Source organism: Saimiri boliviensis, chromosome 8, assembly GCF_048565385.1.
Source record: "Saimiri boliviensis isolate mSaiBol1 chromosome 8, mSaiBol1.pri, whole genome shotgun sequence".
NCBI lineage: Eukaryota > Metazoa > Chordata > Mammalia > Primates > Cebidae > Saimiri > Saimiri boliviensis.
This window is the reverse complement of record NC_133456.1, coordinates 3,760,539-3,785,647: the sequence shown is the minus strand read 5'-3', so window position 1 is coordinate 3,785,647 and position 25,109 is coordinate 3,760,539. Positions and strand designations below refer to the sequence as shown.

The 25,109-nt window shown below is 45.9% G+C and overlaps 1 protein-coding gene across 4 annotated transcripts in view; it reads left to right on the top strand.

The window, feature by feature from the left end:
• Nucleotides 1-25,109, top strand: part of FLNB (filamin B) — a 174,289-nt gene that overhangs the window by 93,093 nt on the left and 56,087 nt on the right. For all 4 annotated transcript variants that reach the window (XM_039477161.2, XM_039477160.2, XM_039477159.2 and 1 more), the window contains exons 6-19: nucleotides 407-484; nucleotides 2,305-2,467; nucleotides 3,193-3,390; nucleotides 6,698-6,835; nucleotides 8,447-8,573; nucleotides 9,564-9,700; nucleotides 11,072-11,265; nucleotides 13,149-13,262; nucleotides 13,880-14,023; nucleotides 14,276-14,399; nucleotides 14,726-14,886; nucleotides 16,402-16,492; nucleotides 16,731-16,900; nucleotides 24,304-24,421. In XM_039477161.2, coding sequence (XP_039333095.1) covers nucleotides 407-484; nucleotides 2,305-2,467; nucleotides 3,193-3,390; nucleotides 6,698-6,835; nucleotides 8,447-8,573; nucleotides 9,564-9,700; nucleotides 11,072-11,265; nucleotides 13,149-13,262; nucleotides 13,880-14,023; nucleotides 14,276-14,399; nucleotides 14,726-14,886; nucleotides 16,402-16,492; nucleotides 16,731-16,900; nucleotides 24,304-24,421 — 1,957 coding nt within the window. The remainder of the gene's footprint in view (nucleotides 1-406; nucleotides 485-2,304; nucleotides 2,468-3,192; nucleotides 3,391-6,697; nucleotides 6,836-8,446; nucleotides 8,574-9,563; nucleotides 9,701-11,071; nucleotides 11,266-13,148; nucleotides 13,263-13,879; nucleotides 14,024-14,275; nucleotides 14,400-14,725; nucleotides 14,887-16,401; nucleotides 16,493-16,730; nucleotides 16,901-24,303; nucleotides 24,422-25,109) is intronic.

The following is a 25,109-nucleotide window of genomic DNA, read 5'->3' as shown; positions in this document are numbered from 1 at the left end:
CCATTCTGAGTTTACTGATGGACGGTCTGTTGCCCCCACTGGGGCGGGGATTGTGCCTGACTTACTCATGTTTTATTTTTAATACCTAACACTAGGCTTGGCATTTCATAAGCTTTCAATGAACTATTGAGTGGATAAAGGTTTAAATTTCTTGCTTCGTCTTCTCTCTGCCTGACGCTGGACACTGGAAAGTCCTGACTCTGTTATGCCTCAGCGCTTTGTGGTTTTGTTTCTGTGACTTCAGGCAGCGTCTCTCTTAGGGCGCTGTGCAGGGATAGAGGGACAGGAGTTAGCCAGCACCTTCAACATTCCCAACCTGGCAGCTCCTGCAGAGCCTCTGCCGACACAGCATGCTCCTTACTCATACCTGGCACCTTTTCTAACTGTCACCCACCTTCCCTCCTAGGCACAAGTCACCCCTGACAGCGACAAGAACAAGACATACTCTGTGGAGTATCTTCCCAAGGTCACCGGGCTGCACAAAGTAAGATGAAGCAGCATGGCTGTGCCTTGGGCTGCTCTGGGGCTTGTTCCAATATGTGGAGAAGGAGATAGCCCAGGAAGAAGAGTGTTCATAAGTGAATTTCTGATTTCCCTTTCTGATTATAAAAGGGTCTATGTGTATCATTGAAAATTGGAATTCTTAGGATTCCCTCAACTAACTAGGCTGGGTTGTTTGCAATGTCGTAAGATTTTTCTAACTCCATCTAAGTAGCTGATAGTTGCAGCTGTCTGTCTGGAGTGTAGAAGCTGTGGTCACCAAACTATAGATGGGCTCTTTGTCCTTGATTCTTTTTTTGGAGACAGGGTCTTGGCTCTGCTGCCCAGGCTGGAGTGAAGTGGTGTGGTCTTGGCACACTGCAATCCTTGCTTCCTGGGCATAAGGGAGCCTCCCACCTCAGCCTCCTGAGTAGGTGGGATTACAGGCACCCACCACCATGTCCAGCTAATTTTTTGTATTTTTAGTAGAGACCAGGTTTCGCCATGTTGCTTAGGCTCTTCTTGAACTCATGACCTCAAGGTATCCTCCTGCATTCGCCTCCCAAAGTGCTGGGATTAGACATGAGCCACTGCACCCTCCTGGCTCTTTGTGCATTATGCTTTCTTAAGTACTCCCCTTGCAGGTGCTCTGGAGGGACTGTCAGCTTGATGAAGCTTGAGGCTGGAGCAGTTCAGCTGAATAGGGTAGAGGGAAATGGCCCTCTCAGCACCTGGAGAAATGATGGGACCTGAGGCCCCAGGCCCTTTGTCTTGGCAATCTTTCTAGTTCTGTTTGAGATCCAGAAAGGTGACCTTTCGGGCAAGGGCTAAAAGAGCCTACTTTGCAGGAGAGTGTGGTGACCCAGGAGTACACTTTTCATTGGAAGAAAGCCCTCAACAGCACATAAAGGCCAATCCCGTCACGTACCTGTCCAGACTTTGGGATGTAGACTGTCCTCACCACCTTGTGCTTCAGTGAATTCACCTGGAACAATGGCTTTAGCTTTCTCTTAAACTCTTAGAATATGAGGCATTTGGAATAAATGCTCTTGAAGGGAGCATTTATGATGTAATTAATTCATTCCAGTCAAGTATGGGTTCCCATGAAACCCAACCCAATTACCCCTGCAAAATTTCAAAGATAAGAACAGTGACTCAAGTTTTAGATGGAACTCATTCTACTTTGTCCCAAATTCATGTATTTAAGAATGATCTTCCTTCCATGTGGTACTGGCCCTCTTTGTGTTATGTGGCCTGGAATGAAGGCTCATGACAGTGGCGTGAAGGCAAACAGGATTAAAGTGAATGTCACCTTTTGATAGCATTACATTGATTTTTTAAAATGGTAAATGCTGGAGTGGGGGACATCTGATTTGCATAAAGTTAAAATAACATGAAAAGAAAAAGAAAAAAAAAAAGAATAATCTTGGTCCCTTGAAAAAACAGTTTGGCTGTGAATTTGAAATCCTGGAACTGCACATTTTATTCTGAGGGCGAGTAGCCCATTCAGTCCCCTGAAAGGAGTCAATGTCCAGAGATTGAAATGTGTTTATTTCCTAGTAGAGAGGCTAAGCATCTCTAAGGTCAGCATTTTTATTTTGCTAAAAGTGTCATGTTCCAGACCCAGCTGTACGGCTGAAGGGGCTAGGTGGGAGTCTCATTCAGGCTGTTAAACTTGGTCCCAGGCTCCTCGTCCTAGACACCCTTGTGTGTGTCATCATGGGCGGGTAGCAGAGAGGTGATCATTAATGTATGTGGCTTGATGGCAGTCTTGCTGGGCACAGGGTAGTGATTATGTATTTCTCACCTATCTGTCACCTATAGGTCACAGTCCTCTTTGCAGGACAGCACATCTCCAAGAGCCCATTCGAAGTGAATGTTGACAAGGCCCAGGGAGATGCCAGTAAGGTCACTGCAAAGGGTCCAGGGTTGGAAGCTGCCGGGAACATCGCCAATAAGCCCACCTACTTTGACATCTACACGGCAGGTAATGTGCCTCTCCTCCATGGATCTGACCTTTGGGCTTTCTTCCAGAGGCTGAAATATAATCCTCAGGGACTTGAAGGCCTGATCTTTTGTCTTCTAAACCAAATGAACAATCACAAAGACAGTTTTTTCAAATGTGCTATATTCTTAGATTTTTTAAAACCAGCTTTTCTTCTCTGAAATCCTCAGGCCTCACTTGACTAAGACATACGTCTTGAATTGTCAGCTTCTTTTTCTTGTCAAAAATAGAAAATGCAGAAAAACGAAATGTTCAAACCTAAACCCCTCCACCCCTAGAAAATAGTTGTTAACATCTTGGTGTGGACCTCCCTGAGAGCCTGTCTGCCTCCTGATTGCATATTTTCATTTTTCTTTTCTTTTTTTTTTGAGACAGAGACTCGCTCTGTTGCGTGATCTCTGCTTACGGCCACCTCCGCCTCCTGGATTCAAGTAATTCTCATGCTTCAGCCTCTCAAGTACCTGGGATTACAGGTGTGTACTACCACACCTGCTAATTTTTGTATTTTTAAAGTAGAGATGGGGTTTTGCCATGTTGGCCAGGCTGATCTCGACCTCCTGACCTCAAGTGATCCACCTGCCTCAGCCTCCCAAAGTGCTGGTATTACAGAGTGAGCCACCATGCTGGCCCTGTTTACATTTGTACTCAGCAGCAGTGAACTTTCAGAGCGGGGGACCTCGGCTCCTGGAATGCTTGCTTTCTCGTAGGAGCTGGTGTGGGTGACATTGGTGTGGAGGTGGAAGATCCCCAGGGGAAGAACTCTGTGGAGTTGCTCGTGGAAGACAAAGGAAACCAGGTGTATCGATGTGTGTACAAACCCATGCAGCCTGGCCCCCATGTGGTCAAGGTCTTCTTTGCTGGGGACACCATCCCTAAGAGTCCCTTCGTTGTGCAGGTTGGAGAAGGTGAGTGCTGCGTGGCTGGCCACATCTGCTTCTTATGTTGGAAGCTGACTGCACAGCTGGGCGGTGAGGCCAGGAAAACAGTCTGGGCCCAACACTGACCCTGTGCCTATCCCTTTTCTGCCAGGGCTGCTTCAGCAGGAGGTGGCTTACTTTGTCTTCATATATTAATATTAATATCTTCTGTGAGCCACACAGAGAACTAAGTGATTTACTTCTATTAACTCATTTACTCCTCCCCAAAACACATGTACAGGAGAGTCATTATCCTTCGTGCGGGAGGTGGGACTGAGGCAGTAGGAGGCTTTGGCATCATGACTGAAGTTAGCAGCAGTAACATGGGCCCTGCAGCCTCCATTGCTCGGCCTTTACTGGCCCAGGCACTTACCATGACTGCATCTAATCATTGCACCAGCCTGTGTGTTACAGGTGCTATTATTATCCCTAGCTTGCAGGTGGAGATGCTCAGGCTTAGATAGCATTCGCTGTCAGTACTATAAGGCATCAGTAGGGCTAGAATCACAGACTCTGTTGGCCTTACCCCTAACCACTCTGCTAAACTCCCTCTGGCGCTGGGAGTCTATGCATTTTTCTCAAATGTTAGACTCTTTCCCTCTGACTTTGTTGCCCGCCGCCCCTGCCCTTTTTTTCTGTTTTGTTTTCAACTGTACTACCTTTTCTAACTCACACTTGCCTTTCCCTGTTCTGTCCTCCGAATCTGCGTCTGCAGACATGGCTTCCTCTTCCGAATCCTACCTCTGGGCCAGCCTGGACACTGAAGCTGTTGGCTTCCTAGTTGAGACCGCTGGGCCAGGGGCCTCTTGCTTGGTAAGGGCTGGTTGGGTGGGACTTCCTTGCCAGTTCTTTGTGCTGCTTGTGAATATTAGCCGGGCCCATGCTCTGTGTGATTTTAGGAGACTCCTGTGTAGGTGTTATTATGACAGCTTGTCCAGCTGGAACCCAGACCCACTCTCTAATTGCCTTTAAACACATCTAGGGCTTTGCTAGATGGTGGTGCCCTTCAAACTCTTATATGAACTGAGCAGTTACCCTTTTGATGTTGAGACTGTTACACATGTTCATAATTTCCATGAGTGTGTGTGTGTGTGTGTGTGTGTGTGTGAGTGTGTGTGTGTCAGTCATAAGACACATTAAAACCCTCCGAGGAAGTCCTGTCATCGTATTGTGACTTATTTCTGGTATGAACAACTTTTCTCCCCTTGATAAAGAAAAAACAGGCAAAAAAAATTCTAACATATTCCTAAGCAAAGCTCTTTTTTACATACGAGACCATTTTGAATAGCTTTCCTAATTCTACTATTGTTTCCAACCTTTCCTCACTCATAGACTTCCTTTTTCCTTTCTGGCCTGTATATCCTATACTATTTAGCATTTAATTAATCAACTTTTTCTTTTAATTTACTAACATCCCCTCTCCTACCTAAATGATTTTTATATATATATATATATATATATATATATATATATATATGTGATATATGTGTGTGTGTGTGTGTGTGTATTTTGGTGGGAGGTTGGGGGCTGGGAAGGATCCAGGGTCTCACTCTGTCTCCCAAGCTGGAGTGCAGTGGTACCATTATGGCTCACTGTAGCCTTGACCTCCTATGGTCAAATGATCCTCCTACCTCAGCCTCCTGAGTAGCTAAGACTGGAGGTAAGGAACACGATGCTTTTTTTTTTTTTTTTTTTTTTTTTTTTTTTTGAGATGGTGCCCCACTCTTGCCCAGGTTGGAGTGCAGTAGTGTGATCTCAGCTCGCTGCAGCGTCTGCTTCCTGGGTTCAAGCAATTCATGCCTCAGCCACCTGAGTAGCTAGGACTGCAGGTGTGTATCACTATGCCTAGCTAATTTTTTTTTGTACTTTTAGTAGGCACAGGGTTTCACTATGTTGGCCAGGCTGGTCTCAAACTCCTGACATCAAGTGATCCACCTGCCTTGGCCTTCCAAAGTGCTGGGTTTACAGACATGAGCCACCGTGCCCAGCCTAATTTTTTGCTTTTTATAGAGGGGGGTCTCACTATGTTGCCCAGATGAGTCTTAAACTTCTGGGCTTAATCAGTCTCCCTGCCTCAGCCTCCCAAAAGTGCTGGGTTTACAGGTGTAAATGATTTTATATATTAAAAGAAACTTTATGTCACATTCACAATGGCAAACCAAAGTCACTTGCCATAAAATGCCACCATAAGCTTATATTTATCCATAAACCATCTAAAATCATCTCTAACTCCAAAGGTGTGTGTATGACTCTTTGGGAAGCAGTTGTTTGCCAAATAGCCAGCTAAGGCCATTGCAGGAAGGAGGAGCCAGAGGAGGAATTACCTTCCATCTATGGAGTAGAGTCTCATCTTCTGGACTCTGTGACCTTCCTGTATAGAGAGTTTTCAACTATGCAGTGTCAGACTTGGAAAGGAAAAGCCACTTAATAACATGACATTTCCCCTACTTGTCTGCCATTTCTGTTTACTGAAAATGTTGTCTGTGCTGGGATTCATTCTAGGGCATAAAGGTATCTTTTATCAACCTCCAGATACCATGGAATAACCATGGAACATTAGTTCTGTGGACTTTTCAAGCAAGGCATATTAGAAACTATCTTTGTCCTTAACTTTTACACTTACAACTTTAGGTTTTCAAGCTAGACCCGGAAATGAAATCGGCAGTGGTGTTTACTGCTAATTATTGCCTTTACAGCCACCCACATTCTGAAGGCCTTGTAATAGACAGCACTGAAAGATTGGTCTGCCTCAGCCGAGGTGGGGCTGAACTGGTCGCTTTCTGAGCTGTGTTGGTTGTTTTTGCTTGGTTGTTCAGGCGGAAGACAACATTTAGACACTTAGAAATGGCTGACCCAGGGTTTGGAACCCAGACAGGCATTTTCAAGTACTACATTTTCCAAGAAGACTTGAAAAAGTCCAGTCTATCCAATTACTGGGCCCTTGAGTATGGCAGTGAGGTTTGAATAATGTCCAGGACTCAGCCCTAACTCGCTTTCACAAATGAAAGGTTAAATGCTGGTACCAGAAGCACAGCATGGATTCACTGTGCTCTCTTGTTTTCTTTGCCAAAGTCACTTTCTTCCAGTCCTTCTGTGGTGTGGCTAGACAAAGTTATGTTGTGTCCATATTTGCTAGCCTGGTGTGCTCCCTGAGTGGGACCCCTGGTCTTGGGCAACTACTGCATACTGTTTGTGCAAAGCAAATATTTTCTTGGCGGGTGGCTCCAGGTTACCTTGGCTTTCACGACTAACTAAAGAATGAAAGATTGAATTGATGTCAAAACTGTGCTTGCAGCCTGCAATCCAAATGCCTGCCGGGCCAGTGGCCGAGGCCTGCAGCCCAAAGGCGTCCGTATCCGGGAGACCGCAGACTTCAAAGTTGATACCAAAGCTGCAGGAAGTGGGGAGCTCAGCGTAACCGTGAAGGGTCCTAGTAAGTGTTCCTTTGTTTCTCTGTCTCAGGTGTGATTTTGGCTAACTTTGCAGCCATGGCATATGGATTTCATCCCATAGCCAGTTCTCCTCAATTTATCCCAGAAGGCTATGTCAAGGATTTGAGGCTATCTGGGCTTCTTGGGAAAGGGAGCAGGGATTGATTAGTAATGTCTGCCCTGGATGCAGGAGGTGAGGACAGTGGGTGGCTTGACAGCCATCAAGACTTCTGGGAGCAGAAAAAGCAGTGATGTAAAGGAGTTGTGCAAATGCTGCTGTTGGAACACCAGGAAGTAGCTCATTGTTTATTTTAGAAATCTAGGCTCAGAGAGGAAGACGCTTGCTCCAGTCCTACAGCTTTTGTAAGCATCTGAGCTGGAATTCAAGCATAGCCTCCAAAGTCAGTGATTTTCCCACTGCAGTTACATTTTATAGAGTATGAAATTAAGTCAAGTACTTAATTACTGTGATCAGTGCTTATAGAAGGAGAATAAAATTCCCCAAGATTAAGCTTTCTTTGTAGATAAATGCCATTTGCAGAGGGACAGGTTAAACTCTGCAACCCATTCTCTCTCCCTCTTTTGGGGAAGGAGATAGCAGATGTGGGGATGGGTATCTTTCCTGTTCCCTTTTTCCCTTGGAACAGAGAAGCATTTCAGCGCTTCTAGTCTCAGGTGTAGCAGCCTTTGGTGGTTTTACTCCCACTCCTGTGGAATCTTGAGCTTCCTGGACCAGGATTACTCTTACCCTCTGTGTTCCCAACAGGCTGGGGCAGGAGCGTTCTGAGCTCCAGAAAGTTAATATTTGACTTCGCAGCACCAGGCTTTGGGGCAGGCTGTGCCCTGAGGGCAGCCGACGTTCTAGACTGCCCAGACCTGGAGTCAAGCTGCTTGAAGGCTGTCTTCCCTCCCAGATTTTTGCAACAGGAGACAAGGAGGGGGGTGTGTGTATGTGTGTGTGTGTGTGTGTGTGTGTGTGTGTACGCGCGTGTGTGTTCTCCTGACCTTGGATACTTGCTTGACTCAACGGTTTTCCTGGCCAAACATCAGGGCTCAACACAAAACAAGTTCCTGCCTGATGTCTGGGTTTGGAGTTTGCAGTGTCAGATCTAAAACCTGTCCTCATGCACATCGAGTCCAAGGGCTTTCTTGCTTTTGTTGTCCATCTTTAGTTGAAAAAGATACACTGGAACACTTAACCTAAGATTCATACCAAATATTTCTAAAGGTTTACTTCTTCCCTAGTTTTTGTGGGGGCCTGGGAAGGGTAGCTATGATTATTGGGAAATACTGAAATGTGACTGGATTTATCTTTACACAGGCCCAGGGAGTTCCGGACCTCAGGGCCCCTCGTAGCTAAGCGAGATTTCTAAAGCCAATTAGCTGGGAAATTCTCCATTTCTTCATACCTTGAAGCAGAGATGGCTGTGTTTTTAGCTTTGAAGTAATCTCCCAGGCTTGGTGGGGAGAGGTCCCATACTCCAGGGCAGCCCACGTGGTTTTTCGATATGGTTTATGTTTTGTCAGTATGGCTGCCTCTCTGTACTGGTCCTTTTGATTCTCATTTTGAGCCTAGGATGGTGTTGGAAAGATTGTCTCCTTCTTTCCCGCAGAGGGTCTGGAGGAGCTGGTGAAGCAGAAAGGCTTTCTGGATGGGGTCTACGCATTCGAGTATTACCCCAGCACCCCGGGGAGATACGCCATTGCCATCACATGGGGGGGACACCACATCCCAAAGAGGTAAGGCTTCCGCTGCAGAGGCGTCTTCGCTGGAGGGTGGTCGGCCCAGGGCCGACTCACGGGTGGTTGCTTCCCGGGCTGCAGGAGGGAAAGAGATCTGCTTTGTTGAAAACATTTTTTTTTTTTTTTTTTTCAGAGCAGCACAGACATTTGGCCTGTTCTCAAAAAGCAGCAGAAAGTTGCTTGGTTTTAGCTGACTTGCTTTAAATCAAATGCTGGCGGTTAGGGGCTGGTGGGAGGCAGGGGAGGCAGAAGGAGCAGTCAGAGAGAGCAAATGGGCTGTGAGTCTAGATGCCCGCCTATAAACTGAGATTCTCTTTTTCAATGAACTCCTTTGTTCTTGAATGCCACGGGGCAAAATCTGCTGTGGTTTACATTAAGACCTTCTACGTGAGTGCTGTCAGGGGCCAAGGGCCGCAGTCTGCAGCTTTGCCTTGTGGGCACGGCACTTGCCCCTCTGTGTTCTGATGTTTTCTAGCTCCTCTGGGGACAACTTTAAACTCTGAATAAATTCAGTTTGCCTTGGGAAATATCTGGGCATTGCTGAGTTCTGAACACCTACCACACTTTTTTTAAAAGCCTTCCATGCCGAGGGTACAGCACATTCATTCATGTATGAGATAAAGCCTATTCAGCCGAGTTTTCTGGTTATAGCATAAGCAGGATATAGAGTGTGTGTAGACTCTCTCACTTTCCAGGGTCATAGTCTGGGGAGGCCTGCACACAAAGGTAAAGGACCAGGAGGCTGGTGCAAAGCAGCGTGGCTTGAGTGCCAGTCCAGTGGCCACCTGAGCTCCCAGAAGCAGTCACATTACATTATATTGTTGACATAACAATAGCTATTGTTGGGGGGAGGCTTGGCTGGAGTCTGGGATGCTAGGTGAAAGGCTCAGGCAGGTAGGAAGAGTGTGCAAAGGAACTGCAGCTTACGGCTGTAGCGAGACCTTTCTTTACTCTTTTTTGATGCTGCTTCTATTCCTTTCCCTGTAGCCCCTTTGAAGTTCAAGTTGGCTCCGAAGCGGGTATGCAGAAAGTCCGTGCTTGGGGCCCTGGCCTCCATGGTGGAATTGTTGGGCGGTCGGCAGACTTCGTGGTAGAATCCATTGGCCCTGAAGTGGGATCTCTGGGTAAGTGGATGCAGCTGATCAGCATCTTCCGGAAGGCTCAGGGTTACAGGGTTTCTAGGCTATGTCAGGGTGCATGTTGGGGCCTTGCCTAGCCTCAGTACCTTCAGCTTCCTGGCCTCCTGGCCACCCGAAGCCGTCTCTGCGTGCTGCTGTCAGTTGCCTCTGACACCAGCATTCTTTCATCCAGGAGACCTCGAGGGCAAAAGCTTTATGTAGGTATGGCGTCTAAAACAATGCTTGGAACATAGTAAATGCTTAGCGAATACTGTTGACCGACCTATAGTTAGATGAATGAGTGAATGAATTTTGCTGAAACTTGGATTTGGGAAATAAAAATATTATTTGGAGCATTGCTGAAGTATATTTTAAATACATGTCTAATGTATATATGATCATTTTATATGAGGAGTCAGCCAGCTTTTTCTATAAAGGCCCAGATGGCAAATATTTTCCACCTGTGGGCCATATGGTCTCTGTCACAGTTGTTTGACTCTGCCGTTGTAGCCTGAAAGCAGCCATAGCAATATATAAACAAATGAGTGTGGCTATGTTCCATTAAAACTTTATTTGCAAAAGTAGGCAGTGGGCCAGATGTGGCCTTCAGACTGTAGTTTAGCAACCCCTGTTTTAGGTAATAGCAATAAACAAAAGAGAAAAATAAGAAATTACATTTAATTTTCTCTTCTAGAGAGATAATAATAATCATCTTGTATATTTTTCTAGTCTAGAGATAATATTAAGCCTTTTGGTATGTCCTTCTAGAGTTTTTTCTCTGTACATATGCATGCAAATATTGATTTGCTACAGAAAATATCTTGGACAAGTCTTTGTAGCTTTATTTATAAATATAGGGTATACCTTCATTTCCCTTGGCTTCCATGGAATTTCATTGTATGGCTATATCCATTGTCAGCCTCCCCAGTTATTGCCAGGGTTTTGCTATAAAAACAGTGCTGCCTGTATATCCTTGGTAATTGCCTTCAGATAAAAGCCCAGAAGTGGATTTGGTGGTGCTAAGAGTGGCTGTTGGTGTAAGGCTTTTGCCACGTGTTGCAACATTGCCGTTAGAAAGGTTTGCCTGTTGGATTTCTCCTGTTGGATGATAATAAAATACATATAACATATTTAATGCCACACACACACACACACACACACACACACACACACCCACCTCAATCTATATATAATTCACCTGTTCCATCTCTAGTAAAGACTTGATGGGCTTGGTTTTGGGAGAAAGGGACAGAAACAGATTTCAATCTCCTGGCCAACCCTTGGCTTTTAGGGAGGCAGCCGGAATGAGTTGCTGTAACATAGAATAGGTGCTTTCCACCATATAACAAGGGGGAACCTTCCACCCCCTCCCCCTAGGGTTTGCCATTGAAGGCCCCTCCCAGGCAAAGATTGAGTACGACGACCAGAATGATGGATCATGTGACGTCAAATACTGGCCCAAGGAGCCTGGCGAATATGCCGTTCACATCATGTGTGATGACGAAGACATCAAGGACAGCCCGTACATGGCCTTCATCCACCCAGCCACCGGAGACTACAACCCTGATCTGGTAAATCAGCTGCTGTGTTTCTCTCTCTTCTCGTCCCTGGCCCCTGGCCCCTGGTTCCTCACCCCCATGCCCAAAGTTACCTTAAGCAGCACGTTGAAAGGCAGCAGAAAGGAATCATTTGGATTTTAGGAAGGAAACAGGCCTGCATTTGTTTGCTTATGTGTTTGTTTTGAGACAGAGTCTCGCTCTGTCACCCAGGCTGGGATGCAGTGTCGCCATCTCGGCTCACTGCAACCTCTGCCTCCTGGGTTCAAGCAATTCTCATGCCTCAGCCTCCCTAGTAGCTGGAACTATAGGCATGCGCCACCACGCCTGGCTAATTTTTGTATTTTTTAGTAGAGATGGGGTTTCGCCATGTTGGCCAGCTTGGTCTCAAACTCCCAGTCTCAAGTGATCTGCCTGCCTCGGCCTTTCAAAGTGCTGGGATTACAGGCAGGAGCCACCATGCCTAGCCCAGGCCTGCATTTGAATCCTGGTAGTATCGCTTAGCACTTTGATAGTGTTGGGCAAGTAACTTACCTGTCTGACTCTTGGTGTCTTCCTCTATAAGACAGGAATGATAGTAGTCTCTGCTTCTAGAGAGCTTCTAGGATGATTCTGGAGGTGGCATGCATAAAGACAGCCTTTAGCTCATGCCTGGCCCATGTGGAGGGCTCCATAAACTGTTATTTTCTTGCAACTCCAGGGATCACATTTCAGTCTTGCCATTTTCGGTAGTTATTATTTCAAGATGCTTCATAGATAAAGGTTGTCTTTTTCCCTAGTTCCCTGTCTCTTAAGTTGGAGCAATGGTTCCAAGAGTTTCCTCTCAAACCCTTAGCAAGCTGATAAGCACTGAGTCTGAGCCAGCCTGGCTGACAGGGAGTGGCCCCACACACCACATGTGCTACTGTTGGCTCACACTGGCAGCTGTCCATAGGCTGATGTCAGTCTGGGCTGGCAGCTACCCCCTTTTGGCCAAATGCTATTCCTTTGCCCTCTTGTGCAAATGTTGTCCGTGGTAAAGATTCTGAGTCTCCTCAAAGTGGGAACATTGAAACTGGGCATGACTGGATGTCTCTGCCCCAATTGTTAGAAGTTCTCTAGGTCAATTCAGAATAAGGCAGGGAGCATGGGTTACTTTGGGCTTGGTTTTAGAGCAGGGGTATCCAATCTTTTGCCTTCCCTGGGCCACATTGGAAGAAGAATTGTCTTGGGCCACACATAAAATACACTAACAATAGCTGATGAACTAAAAAAAACAAACGCAAAAAATTTTATAATGTTTTAAGAAAGTTTACAAATTTGTGTTGGGCCACATTCAGAGCTGTCCTGGGCCTCACGTGGTTCTCAGGCCATGGGTTGGACAACTGTTTAGAGAATTCTCTCCCTTATGAGGGAGAGACGTTTATTTTATTTTATTTTATTTTTTTGGAGACGGAGTTTCGCTCTTGTTACCCAGGCTGGAGTGCAATGGCGCGATCTCGGCTCACCCCAACCTCCGCCTCCTGGGTTCAGGCAATTCTCCTGCCTCAGCCTCCTGAGTATCTGGGATGACAGGCACGCGCCACCATGCCCAGCTAATTTTTTGTATTTTTAGTAGAGACGGGGTTTCACCATGTTGACCAGGTTGGTCTCGATCTCTCGACCTTGTGATCCACCCGCCTCGGCCTCCCAAAGTGCTGGGATTACAGGCTTGAGCCACCGCGCCCGGCCCGACGTTTATTTTTAAGTTACAAACTACTTTAGTATTTTACTTCCCATAACCATCCTCTTATGTGGGTACTGGAAAACCAGACACAGATCATTTTGTTCTTCCCCCATCCCCTGGTTTACTTGTCTTTGTATAGGGGTTTAGTTGAGGCATTACACAGAGAGAGACTCATTATCGGCCTTTGCTTCAGGTTCGAGCATACGGGCCAGGTTTGGAGAAATCTGGATGCATTGTCAACAACCTGGCCGAGTTCACCGTGGATCCTAAGGATGCTGGAAAAGCTCCCTTAAAGATATTTGCTCAGGTAAATTTCAGGGGGACCACCTGTTGAGGTAATTATCAGATCTGTCCATGTAATAGCAAGTTGCTGAGTCCATCTGATCTTCAGTTTGCTCATCTGTACCTTGGAAATGATAAGATTATCTTATGGGGTTACGTGAGGTTTCAGTGAGTCTACCATGTAGAGTACTGGGCTTGTAAAAAAATAATCTTTCTGATTTATATTCTGTGGAAATGAGGCTTTTTTGTTTCAGGTTATTCTGTAGTGTCTTTTTGGTGTGGCTAAAGCTGCTGAGGCCATGGTGGGAGATTTGTAAGCAAGGATTTAAAAAATACGTTTATCTAATTTAATTGAATTTGGCCAAAGGACTTAAATGCAGGAATTGAAATTAAGAAGCATTGAGTGGCCATGGCTTTGTTTTGGGGCCACTTGCTCTTAGTAAATAAAAATTTAAATAAATGCATGTCATATTTTGTCACTGATTGTCACTGTGTTGTGAAAACATGGTACATTGTAGTTGTTCCATGAAGTTTTGTTGTGTAATCATGTGGTGACTTGGGTGACTTGGGAGGCCACTGTGGCCCTGTTTGATGGAGACAATGTGAGGGCCACGTCTGGTCCTAGCCCTGGCTTTTTTGCAGGATGGAGAAGGCCAGCCCATTGACATCCAGATGAAGAGCCGGATGGACGGCACATATGCATGCTCATACACCCCGCTGAAGGCCATCAAGCACACCATTGCCGTGGTCTGGGGAGGCGTGAACATCCCACATAGCCCCTACAGGGTAGGTTGTAAGGCAGAATCCTGGCTATTGTATGGAAAAGCCTGGTCGAACGCCAGGACTGGGCTCCATGCCTGATGGTCAAGGCAGACACATGGAAAGAACCATCCATGATAGGCCTTGAATGATGGAGTGAGCTGAAGGGCAGAGTGCTCCAGCCCACCCAGAAGAACTATTTCTAACAATGTTATTTAATAGTATTTTACTGGGTCCAAGTGGAGGCAAACTTGATGACCTTCTCCATGTCTTCTCTAGGTCAACATCAGGCAAGGTAGCCATCCCCAGAAGGTCAAAGTGTTTGGGCCAGGTGTGGAGAGAAGTGGTCTGAAGGCAAATGAACCTACACACTTCACAGTGGACTGTTCTGAGGCTGGGGAAGGTGAGAGAGGGTGTCATTCATTCAACCCCGTGGTCATTGCTCCTTGGGGAAGGGTGTTCTTTTCATAAAGTTTTGAGGGCAGTTCCCTTTGAACTAGGAAGTAGTCCATCTGAATAGGTAATCTCATTCATCTGTTCAGCCTCTGAGTCATTCCTTGATGATATCTTTGCTAATCCATCATCACTTTCCCCAAATCCTTACTCTTTCTCAGGTTTCTTACTAGAAACTTCCCAGTTGTTTCTTTGGGGTGTTAATGTGAGCTGGAAGAGATTGCACAGGACGTGCTGTTTCTTGTAAGCTGGCGCTAATAAGCTGGTGTGTTCCAGGTGATGTCAGCGTTGGCATTAAGTGTGATGCCCGGGTGTTAAGTGAAGATGAGGAAGACGTGGATTTTGACATTATTCACAATGCCAATGATACGTTTACGGTCAAATATGTGCCTCCTGCCGCCGGGCGATACACTATCAAAGTTCTCTTTGCATCTCAGGTAGTTGTTGGGGCCTGGGAGGAGCGGGGTGGAGTGGGTTTGGATTCTCTTTAGTCGCTTATGCGCATATCTCACCTACTTTTTGGTGTTTTATTTTACTATTAGTGTTATTTTTGAGACAGAATATCACTCTTTTGCCCAAGCCGGAGTGCAGTGGTGTGATCTTGGCGCACTGCAACGTCTGCCTCCCAGGTTCAAGTGATCCTCCCACCTCAGCCTCCCAAGTAGCTGGAGACTATAGGCTCACACTACCACATCCTGCTAATTTTTTTTTTTTTTTTTTTTGAGATGGAGTTTTGTCTCGTCGCCCAGGCTAGAATACAATGGTGTGATCCTGGCTCACTGCAGCCTCCGCCTCCTGGGTTCAAGCAATTCTCCTGCCTCAGCCTCCCGAGTAGCTGGGATTACAGACGTGTGCCACCATGTCTCGCTAATTTTTTGTATTTTTAGTAGAAATGGGCTTTCACCATGTTGGCCAGGATGGTCTCGCAGGCAGTCCGCCCACCTTGGCCTCCCAAAGTGCTGGGATTATGGGCGTGAGCCACTGCATTTGTCCTCCTGTACGGTGTTTTAGTGACAGAGAAGATGTCTTGAGAACACTGCTCATTTTCTCTCTGGCTCCTTAAAACCAAGAAGGAAAGAAAGAAAAATACCCAGACTCAATTATTATCACTTTCTAACAAAAGTGAGTCAGTGTATGCGGTGGTTAAAAGCAGGAGTCTGGAAAGAGACTAGTTTGTTACGAACTTTCATCAAGATTTTAGCTGAAATGCAATTAGCTTCCAGATATGTTTTACTTAGATGCCTTTGAAGCAATGACGGTAGTCTCCACCCTTAAACTTTTATAGAGAGAGGTGATTTGAAGTTTCAGGTGTGTAATAGTGAAGATAGGGCGAGCAGCATCCTAAAACAGAATTTTGAAATTCCAGGGATTAAAATTAACCTTACATAAAAGTGGGAACCTTGGTAGAATGTTCTGTGCCTAAAGGTAGTGGTCTTGACATCGTCCATTGGCCTCTTCTGCTTTTGCTCTGACAGTCCGCAACATTCTTTTTGAAGACTTACAATCATTCTGTCTCTGACCTCTTCTTGCATTTCCTTTTGGCCTCCTGCAGAAGTCCCCAAGAGCAAGGATGTGATCAGAGCCAGAATGATTACAATTCTTCAGCTCTGAGCTGCCCTGGACGACATTTCCTTCCCCCAGCCCCATATGTTATTATCCTTTTTGGTTTTATTCTTGTTAGCATTTTTCATCCTAAGTACTCAGCCTTCGGTGTTAAAGGCTCAGAGTCTTCGGGTTTGTTTGTGATATCAGAGATCCTGATATTAGGGAGTGACCTTACCGATGCTAGGCCCTTTTCGCTTAGTTTACCCTTCTGTTTGCCTGTGGTAACAGAAGTCTGCTCACTGCTCGCTAAGTCAAAGTGATGCTAAGGTTCACCCTTTGTTCAGGGCGCCCTGAGCTCTGGCTGTTGCTTCAGGGGCTTTCCTACTAAGGCCGTGTCTCTGCTCTAGGAAATCCCCGCCAGCCCTTTCAGAGTCAAAGTTGACCCTTCCCACGATGCCAGCAAAGTGAAGGCAGAAGGTCCTGGGCTCAGCAAAGCAGGTAAGGTGGCACGTCAAGGTTGTTCTGGGTTTCTCTGCCAGCTGGTGGCACTGAGGAACTTATCTCCACCAGCACCCACACCAGGCTGGCAGGTGTTCTGTGCAGCTCTGATGCAGCAGCCAGCGGGCAGGGCTGGCTGTCCTAATAGACCTGGTGCTGTTGAACCTGTTTGACAGGTTCTCAGAGTGAAACTACTCCAGCTGGTCTGTCTCCTCATTTCGCAGTTATGTCTTTCCAGGTGTGGAAAACGGGAAACCAACCCACTTCACTGTCTATACCAAGGGGGCCGGGAAAGCCCCACTCAACGTGCAGTTCAACAGCCCCATTCCTGGTGATGCAGTGAAGGATTTGGATATTATCGATAATTACGACTACTCCCACACCGTGAAATATACACCCACCCAGCAGGTAGGGTCCTTCTCTGCTCTGCTCCCCTGTCCCCCAGCCAGGCCTCTTTCTATGCAGTCAAGTCAGTGGGTCACCGTGGACACCGCAGGGTGTGAGGGGTGCTCTGCCAAAGGGCTCCCTGATGAGAGGCAGCTCCTGGCATTTTGAACCCCTCTGAGCACCCACAGGAAGCCTGATGGGTTCTATCAGGTGGGACTGCAGAATTCCCCAAGAGCAGCAGGAAGCTGATCCTGTGTCTCCACCTTTGGTTTTGGTTTTATCAGAGATAGGCTCGGTACTTGGTATTTAGGCCCTAATACCTACCTTTCTCTTACACACAGGTGCACACATGCACACACACACATGCACACACACGTGGACTGCCTCGCAGCCTCACCAGCTGCCTTTTAGTCTTTTAATTAATTACCCACAGGGAAAGAGCTGCTATACCTTGGTGTTTCCTTCCTGGCCCTTTTAGCTTAGTTTCCCCTTTTTACGAGGTGTTGGAATGAGGTCTTTTCTCAAAGAGCCAGTTCAGCCTTTATTCCCTAAGGCGCAACACACTATTTAGGGCAGCAAATTATTCCCCTTTACAAAATGCAGGATTTCACATGGGATCTTACCATCTAGGCTGGCTTACTCTGATTATTTTAGGTCATAAGGCCTTAAAACTACCTCTCTGTACAAGTTAATGTTTATTTGTTTCAAAACATTTTAAAAAATTTTTATTGTGGTAAAATACACATAACATAAAATTTACCATCTTAACCATTTTTAAGTGTATAGTTCATTAGTGTTAAGTACATTCATTATGTCGGGCACCACCATCCGTCTCCAAACTCTTTACATCTTGTAAAACTGAAACCCCGTACCCGTTATATTTGTTTAAAATTTTGTTTTGCTTCATGTTCACACCTCTGGGGTCTGGGGAGCAGACGTCCTGACAGAAAAGTCTGGATTTTAATACTTAAGACTAGTGTTCTAAGTGGTTGTTCCAAGCCTCTGAGATTCCTTTATTCTTAAGGGAAACAGTCCTGCTGTGTTTGAAATGCCATTTGTAGGACAAGAAGGATGACGCTTTCTGCAGAAACACTGCTCAAGAAGCCTTGCTCCCGCCTGGGTCCTCTTAGCGAGGAGCTGGCAAGAGTCAAGTGGGGAAGAAAGAGGGTTAGAGTGAGGAGGGGGGCATGGTGTAGCTGTCCACTGGCTTTGGGGGCTGCACACTCTTCTAGATGGAATCCTTACTGTGAGAATGTCCTGTAGTGGTGGGCGGCGGCGGGGGGCGGGGGATTCCTGGGCGAAGGGATTCTGTGTGTCGTGTTATAAATGTACCCCTTACGTCCAGGCTTGTTGCTGTTTGTGCTTTCTTCTCCAAATTTTTGTTTTTATTTATTTATTTTTTAGACAAAGTCTCACTCTGTTGGCCAAGCTGGAGTGCAGTGGCATGATCTCAGCTCACTGCAACCTCTGCCTCCTAGGTTCAAGCAATTCTCCTGCCTCAGCTACCCGGGTAGCTGGGATTATGGGCACCCGCCACTACACCTTGCTAATTTTTGTATGTTTGATAGAGATGGGGGTTTTGCCATGTTGGCCAGGCTGGTCTTGAACTCTTGACCTCAAGTGATCTACCCACCTTGGCCTCCCAAAATGCTGGGATTACAGGTGTGAGCCACCACGCCCAACCTCCCAAAGTTTTAAATTGCAAAATCTTCATAATGCAAAATTTAGTTTCCTAACCATTTTTAATTACACAGTTCAGTGGTATTAGTTACATTCATATTGTCGGGCAGCCATCACCATCCATCTCTAGAACTTTTTTCATCTTGCAATGTGGAAACTCTGTAGCCATTATACAGTAACTCCGTTTCCCTTATCCCTAGCCCCTGCACATACCATTCTAGTTTTCTGTCTCTATGAGTTTTTTCTTCTGTGTTTTGTTTTGTTTGTTGTTTGTTTTGAGACAAGGTCCTGCTTTGTTGCCAGGCGGGAGTGTGATGGCACGATCACGGCTCATTGCAGCTTCAACCTCCAGAGCTCAAGTGATCTGCTTCAGCCTCCCAAGTAGCTGGGACTACAGGCACATGCCACCACAGCCAGCTAATTTTTAATTAATTTATTATTAATATTTTTTTTTTGTAGAGACAGAAGTCTCACTATGTTACCCAAGCTAGTCTCAAACTCCTGAGCTCAGGTGACCTTCCTGTCTTGACCTCCCAAAGTGCTGAGATTACAGGCGTGAGGCACTGTGCTTGGCCCTTGGGAGTTTGATCTAAGTGCGTTGTATGAGTGGAATTATACAGTGTTTGTTTGTCTTTATGAAAACTCAAAAAAATTTTTTTCTTTTATTTTTAGAGAGGCAAGGTCTCTCTCTGTTGTCTAGGCTGGTCTCGAACTCCTGGGCTCAGGCAATCCTCCCACCTCAGGCTCCTAACATGAAGTTGTTAAAGGTGTGAGCCACTGAGCCCAGCCTTAATATTTGTCTTTTTGTGACTGATTTAGTTTTCTTTGCATAATGTCATCCATGTTGTAGCATGTGTCAGAACTTCATTCCTTTCTAAGGCTGGATTCCATTGTATGTATGTACGTTTTGCTTCTCTCTTCATCTGTGTTTTTTTTTTTTTGCCTCCTTGAGATGGGGTCTTACTCTGTTCCCCAAGCTAGAGTGGTGCAATGTTGGCTCACTGCAACCTCTGTCTCCTAGGTTCAAGTGATTGTCCTGACTCAGCCTACCGAGTAGCTGGGAATACAGGCACATCAGGCACATGCCACCATACCTGGCTAATTTTTGTCTTTTTAGTAGAGATGTTGCACCATGTTGACCAAGGTTTCTCCACGAGGTTTCACCATGTTGGCCAGGCTGGTCTCAAATACCTGATCTCAGGTGATCCTCCTTCTTCTGCCTCTGAAAGTGCTGGGACTACAGGCGTGAGCCACTGTGCCCCGCCCTCTTCATCTGTTAAAGAACATTTGGGTTGCTTCTGTCTTTTGTCTGCTGTGAATAATGCTGGGTTTACAAACAACTCTTTGAATCTCTGCATTTAGTTCTTTTGAGTATATACCCAGAAATGGAATTGCTGAATCATATGGTAAATCTCTTTAGTTTTTTGAGAAACCACTATACTGTATTCCACGGTGGCTGCACCATTTTATAGTCCTGCCACTGCATGCAAGCGTTCCAGTTTCTCCACGTCCTTGCTAACATTTTTTTTCTGATTTTATTTTATTTTATTTTATTTTTTGGTTAGTGGCTATCCTATTGAGTGTAAGATGGTGTCTTATTGTGATTTTGATTTGCATTTTCCTTTTTTTTTTAATTACAGGTTTTTTTTGTTTTGTTTTTGTTTTTTTCCCCCAAAGATGGCGTTTCACCATGTTGGTCAGTCTGGTCTTGAACTCCCGACCTCAGGTGATCCGCCCACCTCAGCCTCCCAAAGTGCTGGGATTACAGGCGTGAGCCACCGTGCCCAGCTTGCATTTTCCTAATGATTAGTGATGTTGATCATCTTTTCATGTGCTTATTGGTCATTCATATATTTTCTTTGGAGAAATATCTACTTACCCATTTTTATATCAACCTTCTTAATTTTATGTTGAGTTTTAGGAATGCTCCATGTATTCTGGATATTAATTCCTTATCAGATATATGATTTACAAATATATTCTCTCACTCTGGGTTGCCTGTTAATAGTTCTTGGGTGCAGGTTATAAATGTGGCTTCTTATCTCCAGACTTTCTTCTTCCTGTGCCAAAAAAAAAAAAAAAAAAAAAAAAAAAAAAAAAAAAAAAAAAAAAATTCATTATTAGTAATGATAAAGCTAACACTTTTATAGATAGAACATCCTTTTCTCATCAGGCCCCTCAATAGTAAGTAGGTAATTATTTTCCTGCTGATGGTTCTGAGTGCAGGTGGGAGCTTTACTACTGGGACCACCAGCTTGACATCTTTTTTGTTGCCAATTCTCCACATTCCTTAGGAGAAGGCACCAGAAAGCCATAGCTGTCTGTGTATAATGACTAGGATCACAAGGTCATAGCCTCTTCTAAAAACACTTTGTGACTTTTGTTTTATCCTGTGTCTTTATACCTTTTAGTGTTTTGGCTGAACCATTAGAAAGTCAGTTGCAGATATCAGGACAGGGCCAGGGTTTGACCTGCATCCTTGGAAAGGATGATACAGAACCCAGTACCCTGGATGTCCCCTGGTTGAGGCAGAAGCAGAGATTAGGAGGCTAGGTCTGGTTTTGTCCCCTTTAAAGTGATGCTGGAGTGGGAGGCTCCTTACGTCAGGGTTACCCCAAGGTCACATTCATCCAGTTCTCTGATAGTAGCAGGCTTGAGCACTGCTGCCACACTGAGTACCTACTTAGGGCTGTGTGTCCGGATGCTCCTGTGATGCGTTCCGGGAGCCCGGTGGGCCTTGGTGTTGGTTGTTGCCTTCAGTGTGAATGACTTACACAGTGGCTCTAGGGTCCTTCTTACTGTTTGCTGTTTAGAGCTGGGTTTGTTGTTTCATTATTTGGGCAACTTGCAATACTGCCTATTTTTCTATGGCAAAGAAAACTTTCAGTCTCTCCTTGGATTGTGAGTTTCCTTCCCACCCCCGCCTCCAGCCTGGATCCTGGCCGTGTAAGTGCTCGGTATGGATTCATGGCTGAGTGAGTGAATAAATGACATGGTGCCTGGATTCACAGGTGGAGATGGCCTAAGAACATTGTAATCTGGTAGAGGAGTGAGCTGACAGCTCTCTGTTTTCTGAAGAGCAGCTAAAAGCTCAAGATTGGGCTAGGAAGTGTGCCCTTGGATGTGGTTAAGAGACCTGGGTCAGCCCAGAAAACCACCCCCTGACACAGAGGAGGGAGCATGCTTTGAGAGCTGCCACCCACAGGCACACCTTCTCATGGTGGTTTTAGGGAATAACAGGCTGGAAATCCCCAGAAAGGCGACAGCTTGGGCATGGGTGTGTCTTGGCCTGGGGTGGGCGCTTCCTCTACAGAACACAGGCTGTGCCATGTGGGGATCCAAGGCCCCACCTGTGTAACCCAGGTCCTGACGATTGCTGGTTTTGCTCTCTGACGCCTGCAGGCGTGCCACTCCACCTCCCAGAATCCCTGAGTGACAGCTTGTAGGTGCTTACCTGCCTGGGGTGGATGAGTGATGTGGGTGGTGGTGGGTCCTGTGAGTCCCTGTGAGGATGCAAGGGTCAGAGCTCATTTTGCCTTAGAGGAGTGGACATTTTGGGCTGAGGCTTGAGGACGCACCCAGAGGTCAAAGACTCGATTTTCTAGAAGAGAAGTAAATTCCCAGAGGACTTTTTTTTGTCTTCTCTTTTTTTGGCTGTGGGTGGCCTCAAGCAGCTTAAATTTCTTACCCCAGGTTCCCCCGGGCAGAGTAGTTTGAGAAGCTGGTAGCAATGTCTCCATTACATGCTGTGTTGGGAGCCACTAGGAATGGGGACAACTCCATGTGCTACTCTGGCACCTTTAGGAGTCCCTGTGAGCTCACAGACCCTCACAGAGTAATAGTCTCTACCTTGAAATGTTCTCGACATGGTGGTCCTGGCTGCTCCTGGAAGAGATGAGATGGCTTTCTCAGTCCCACCCTCTTCTGGGCTGTCTGGTCAATGTCTTGTGTAGGTGTATTTTGAAGAATAAGATTCAGGTTTCAGAAGCACGTAGAGGAGAGTAAAGCTACCTCACAGCCAGTAAAGTCATGGTCACTCAGCCATCCCTCACTTAGCCCTGTTGGGGAATAAACACAGTCCTTCCTTAGCTGGGGCCTCAGGGGGCACCTTAAAATGCTGTAGGCATTGTAGGTGTAAATCTCTGAGATTTTTTTCCCTCCCTTTTATTAGGTTATTTAAGGTAGAGGTCATTTCCTATCTGAGTTTTTGTTTTGTTTTTGACTGGTAACAAGAACATACTTTCTTTTATGGGATGGGTGGGCTTAACTGGAAGAGGATTTTTCTCTCTCTTTTTTAGCACTTCAGAGAAGTAGCCAGAAAACTTTATGTGGGCGAGGGAGAAGGTATCCAGGACTTCTGGTTAGCCTGAGGTCTGCCTAGCGAGTCCCTGAGTTGTTAGGGGCTGTGGAGAAATGGAAGCCCGGGAAGAGCTGACACGTTGGGAATGCCACCTTGGCTGAAGTAGCGAGTCAGTCTTAAACAGTACAAGGAGGAGACCTTTTCCTGCCCTTTGGCTGGCTCCCAGCTCTGTTGAATTGGACCTGTGCACATTTTACCAGAAATACTGTACACACAAGACAGGGGGCCAGTGGGTTTTGTGTGCAGTGCTTAAAAATCCTGGAAAATTAATCCTCCCTTCATTGATGCAACCGGTTTATTTTTTCTTGGCCTTTACCCGCTTCCTTATTACAAAAGGAATGTGGCAATATATACATAGGCCAAATGCTATATACCCTTTTAACACTTGATCAGCAACAGCTTTCAGCAGGCCCTGCATTCCAGCAAGGCCGCTGAACTCTTGAGGGGAACTCGTCTCTCCCTCCCACTTTCCTGTTACATTACGCCTGGTCTATTGAGGTAAAGGGGATCTTGATCTATTGAGACAGCCATGAGCTTTCTTGGAGAGTCAGTTTGGAGGAGGGGAACTTGGCCAGCCATGGAGAGAGGAAGCCAGCTGTGTGACGGCCTGGAACCGGCCAGAGGAGACAAACGGCGCACACACGGCCATTCCATGTCACACGGCCACCCCGGCGGCTAGTGCGGGGGCCTGCCAACCCTGCAAGCACCGTCTGCCTTCACACTTGCAACTTGATTTTTTTTCACATAGAAGTGGAGGTTCAGATACTGTGCGGTGGTCTTAGCACAGGTCTAGGTGAACTCTTACAAATCCCTTTTGCAGCCTGGGGGCCTGAAACTGATTCCCAGGACAGAAATGGTTCTGTTTGGTTAGAGGCCCCAGGCCCAGCTGCTGTACCTGTGGCTGGCATTGGGTATGCTGATGGGGAGGTGGTGTGGCAGAGCAGCTAGGACGCAGGTTTGGGGGCCATGGGATGAGGCCCGGCTTTCACCTTACCAAGGTGTGTGACTTGGGACACGTTCCTTTACCAGTCTGAGCCATAGTTTCCTCTCCTGAAAAAAATCAGGTGACAGTAGGAACTATCCCTTAGGACAGTTTGGATCTTGAATTGAGGAAATATATAAAAGCACATAACTCGGCATTTGATGTGTAGAAAATGCTCATTAAGTTGCCTTGTTATTATTAGCTGCTCTTATTTGATCTGATTTTTCTGTTATTCTTGCCTTGTGGTCAAAAGCTGAAAGACATCGATCTAAGATACTTACACACTGACTGGAATCAAGTTTCCTCTGTCTGTGGCAAGAGTGAAGGATCTGGAGGGAAGTTTAAATATCAAGTTAGCATGTTGGTACCCAAAGGTAAACTGGGTTTTTTCTATTGTTCCAGGGTAACATGCAGGTTCTGGTGACTTACGGTGGCGATCCCATCCCTAAAAGCCCTTTCACTGTGGGTGTTGCCGCACCGCTGGATCTGAGCAAGATAAAACTCAATGGGCTGGAAAACAGTAAGTGCCTGAATGGAGGGCAGATGGGTTGTTGATGAGCACCCAACAGCAGGGCTGCTGGTTAGATTTTCTTCAAAAGATGGAATTCACAGAGAAGCAAATTCTACATTAAGAGACTTTGCAGTTGCACAGACTTTGGTTTGAGTTAGGGCCATGCTGTGAAATAACTGTGACTGTGTCTGCCCTTAGCCTCACTGAGACTCAGCTTTCTCATTTGTACAGTTGGGGGGGTTGGCGGGGAGAGGTTTGAGAAGACCCTTGGGAATATTGTGAAAATTATATGAGCTAATGGTTCAGAGGCTGGCACGTAGTCAGCCCTCAGTAACTGCTGGCGTTGCAGTAGGAAGTTTTCATTAAAAGGAATTTGGGCCACGTCGCTTTCTGATGAGTTTCTAACTGTGCCAGCTATCCTTGGCAACTGAATCCACATTAAGGTCGTTGAGTCAAGCATAAAAGCCAACTCCCTGGCACTCAGAAGTCACTACCATCATGCCTCTGCCCCATCCCAATACTCCTACAGCTTGTTAGGGATTTTAGTAGTATAAGTTCATTTCACTTTTCAATTTTCTAATTTTTTTACTAGGAAAAATTTCAAGCATAGAAAAGGAAATTAAAAGAATTTCCTTAGAAAAGAATATTCTTTCCATAGAAAAGAATATTCAGACATGAACACTGATGTACTTACCAC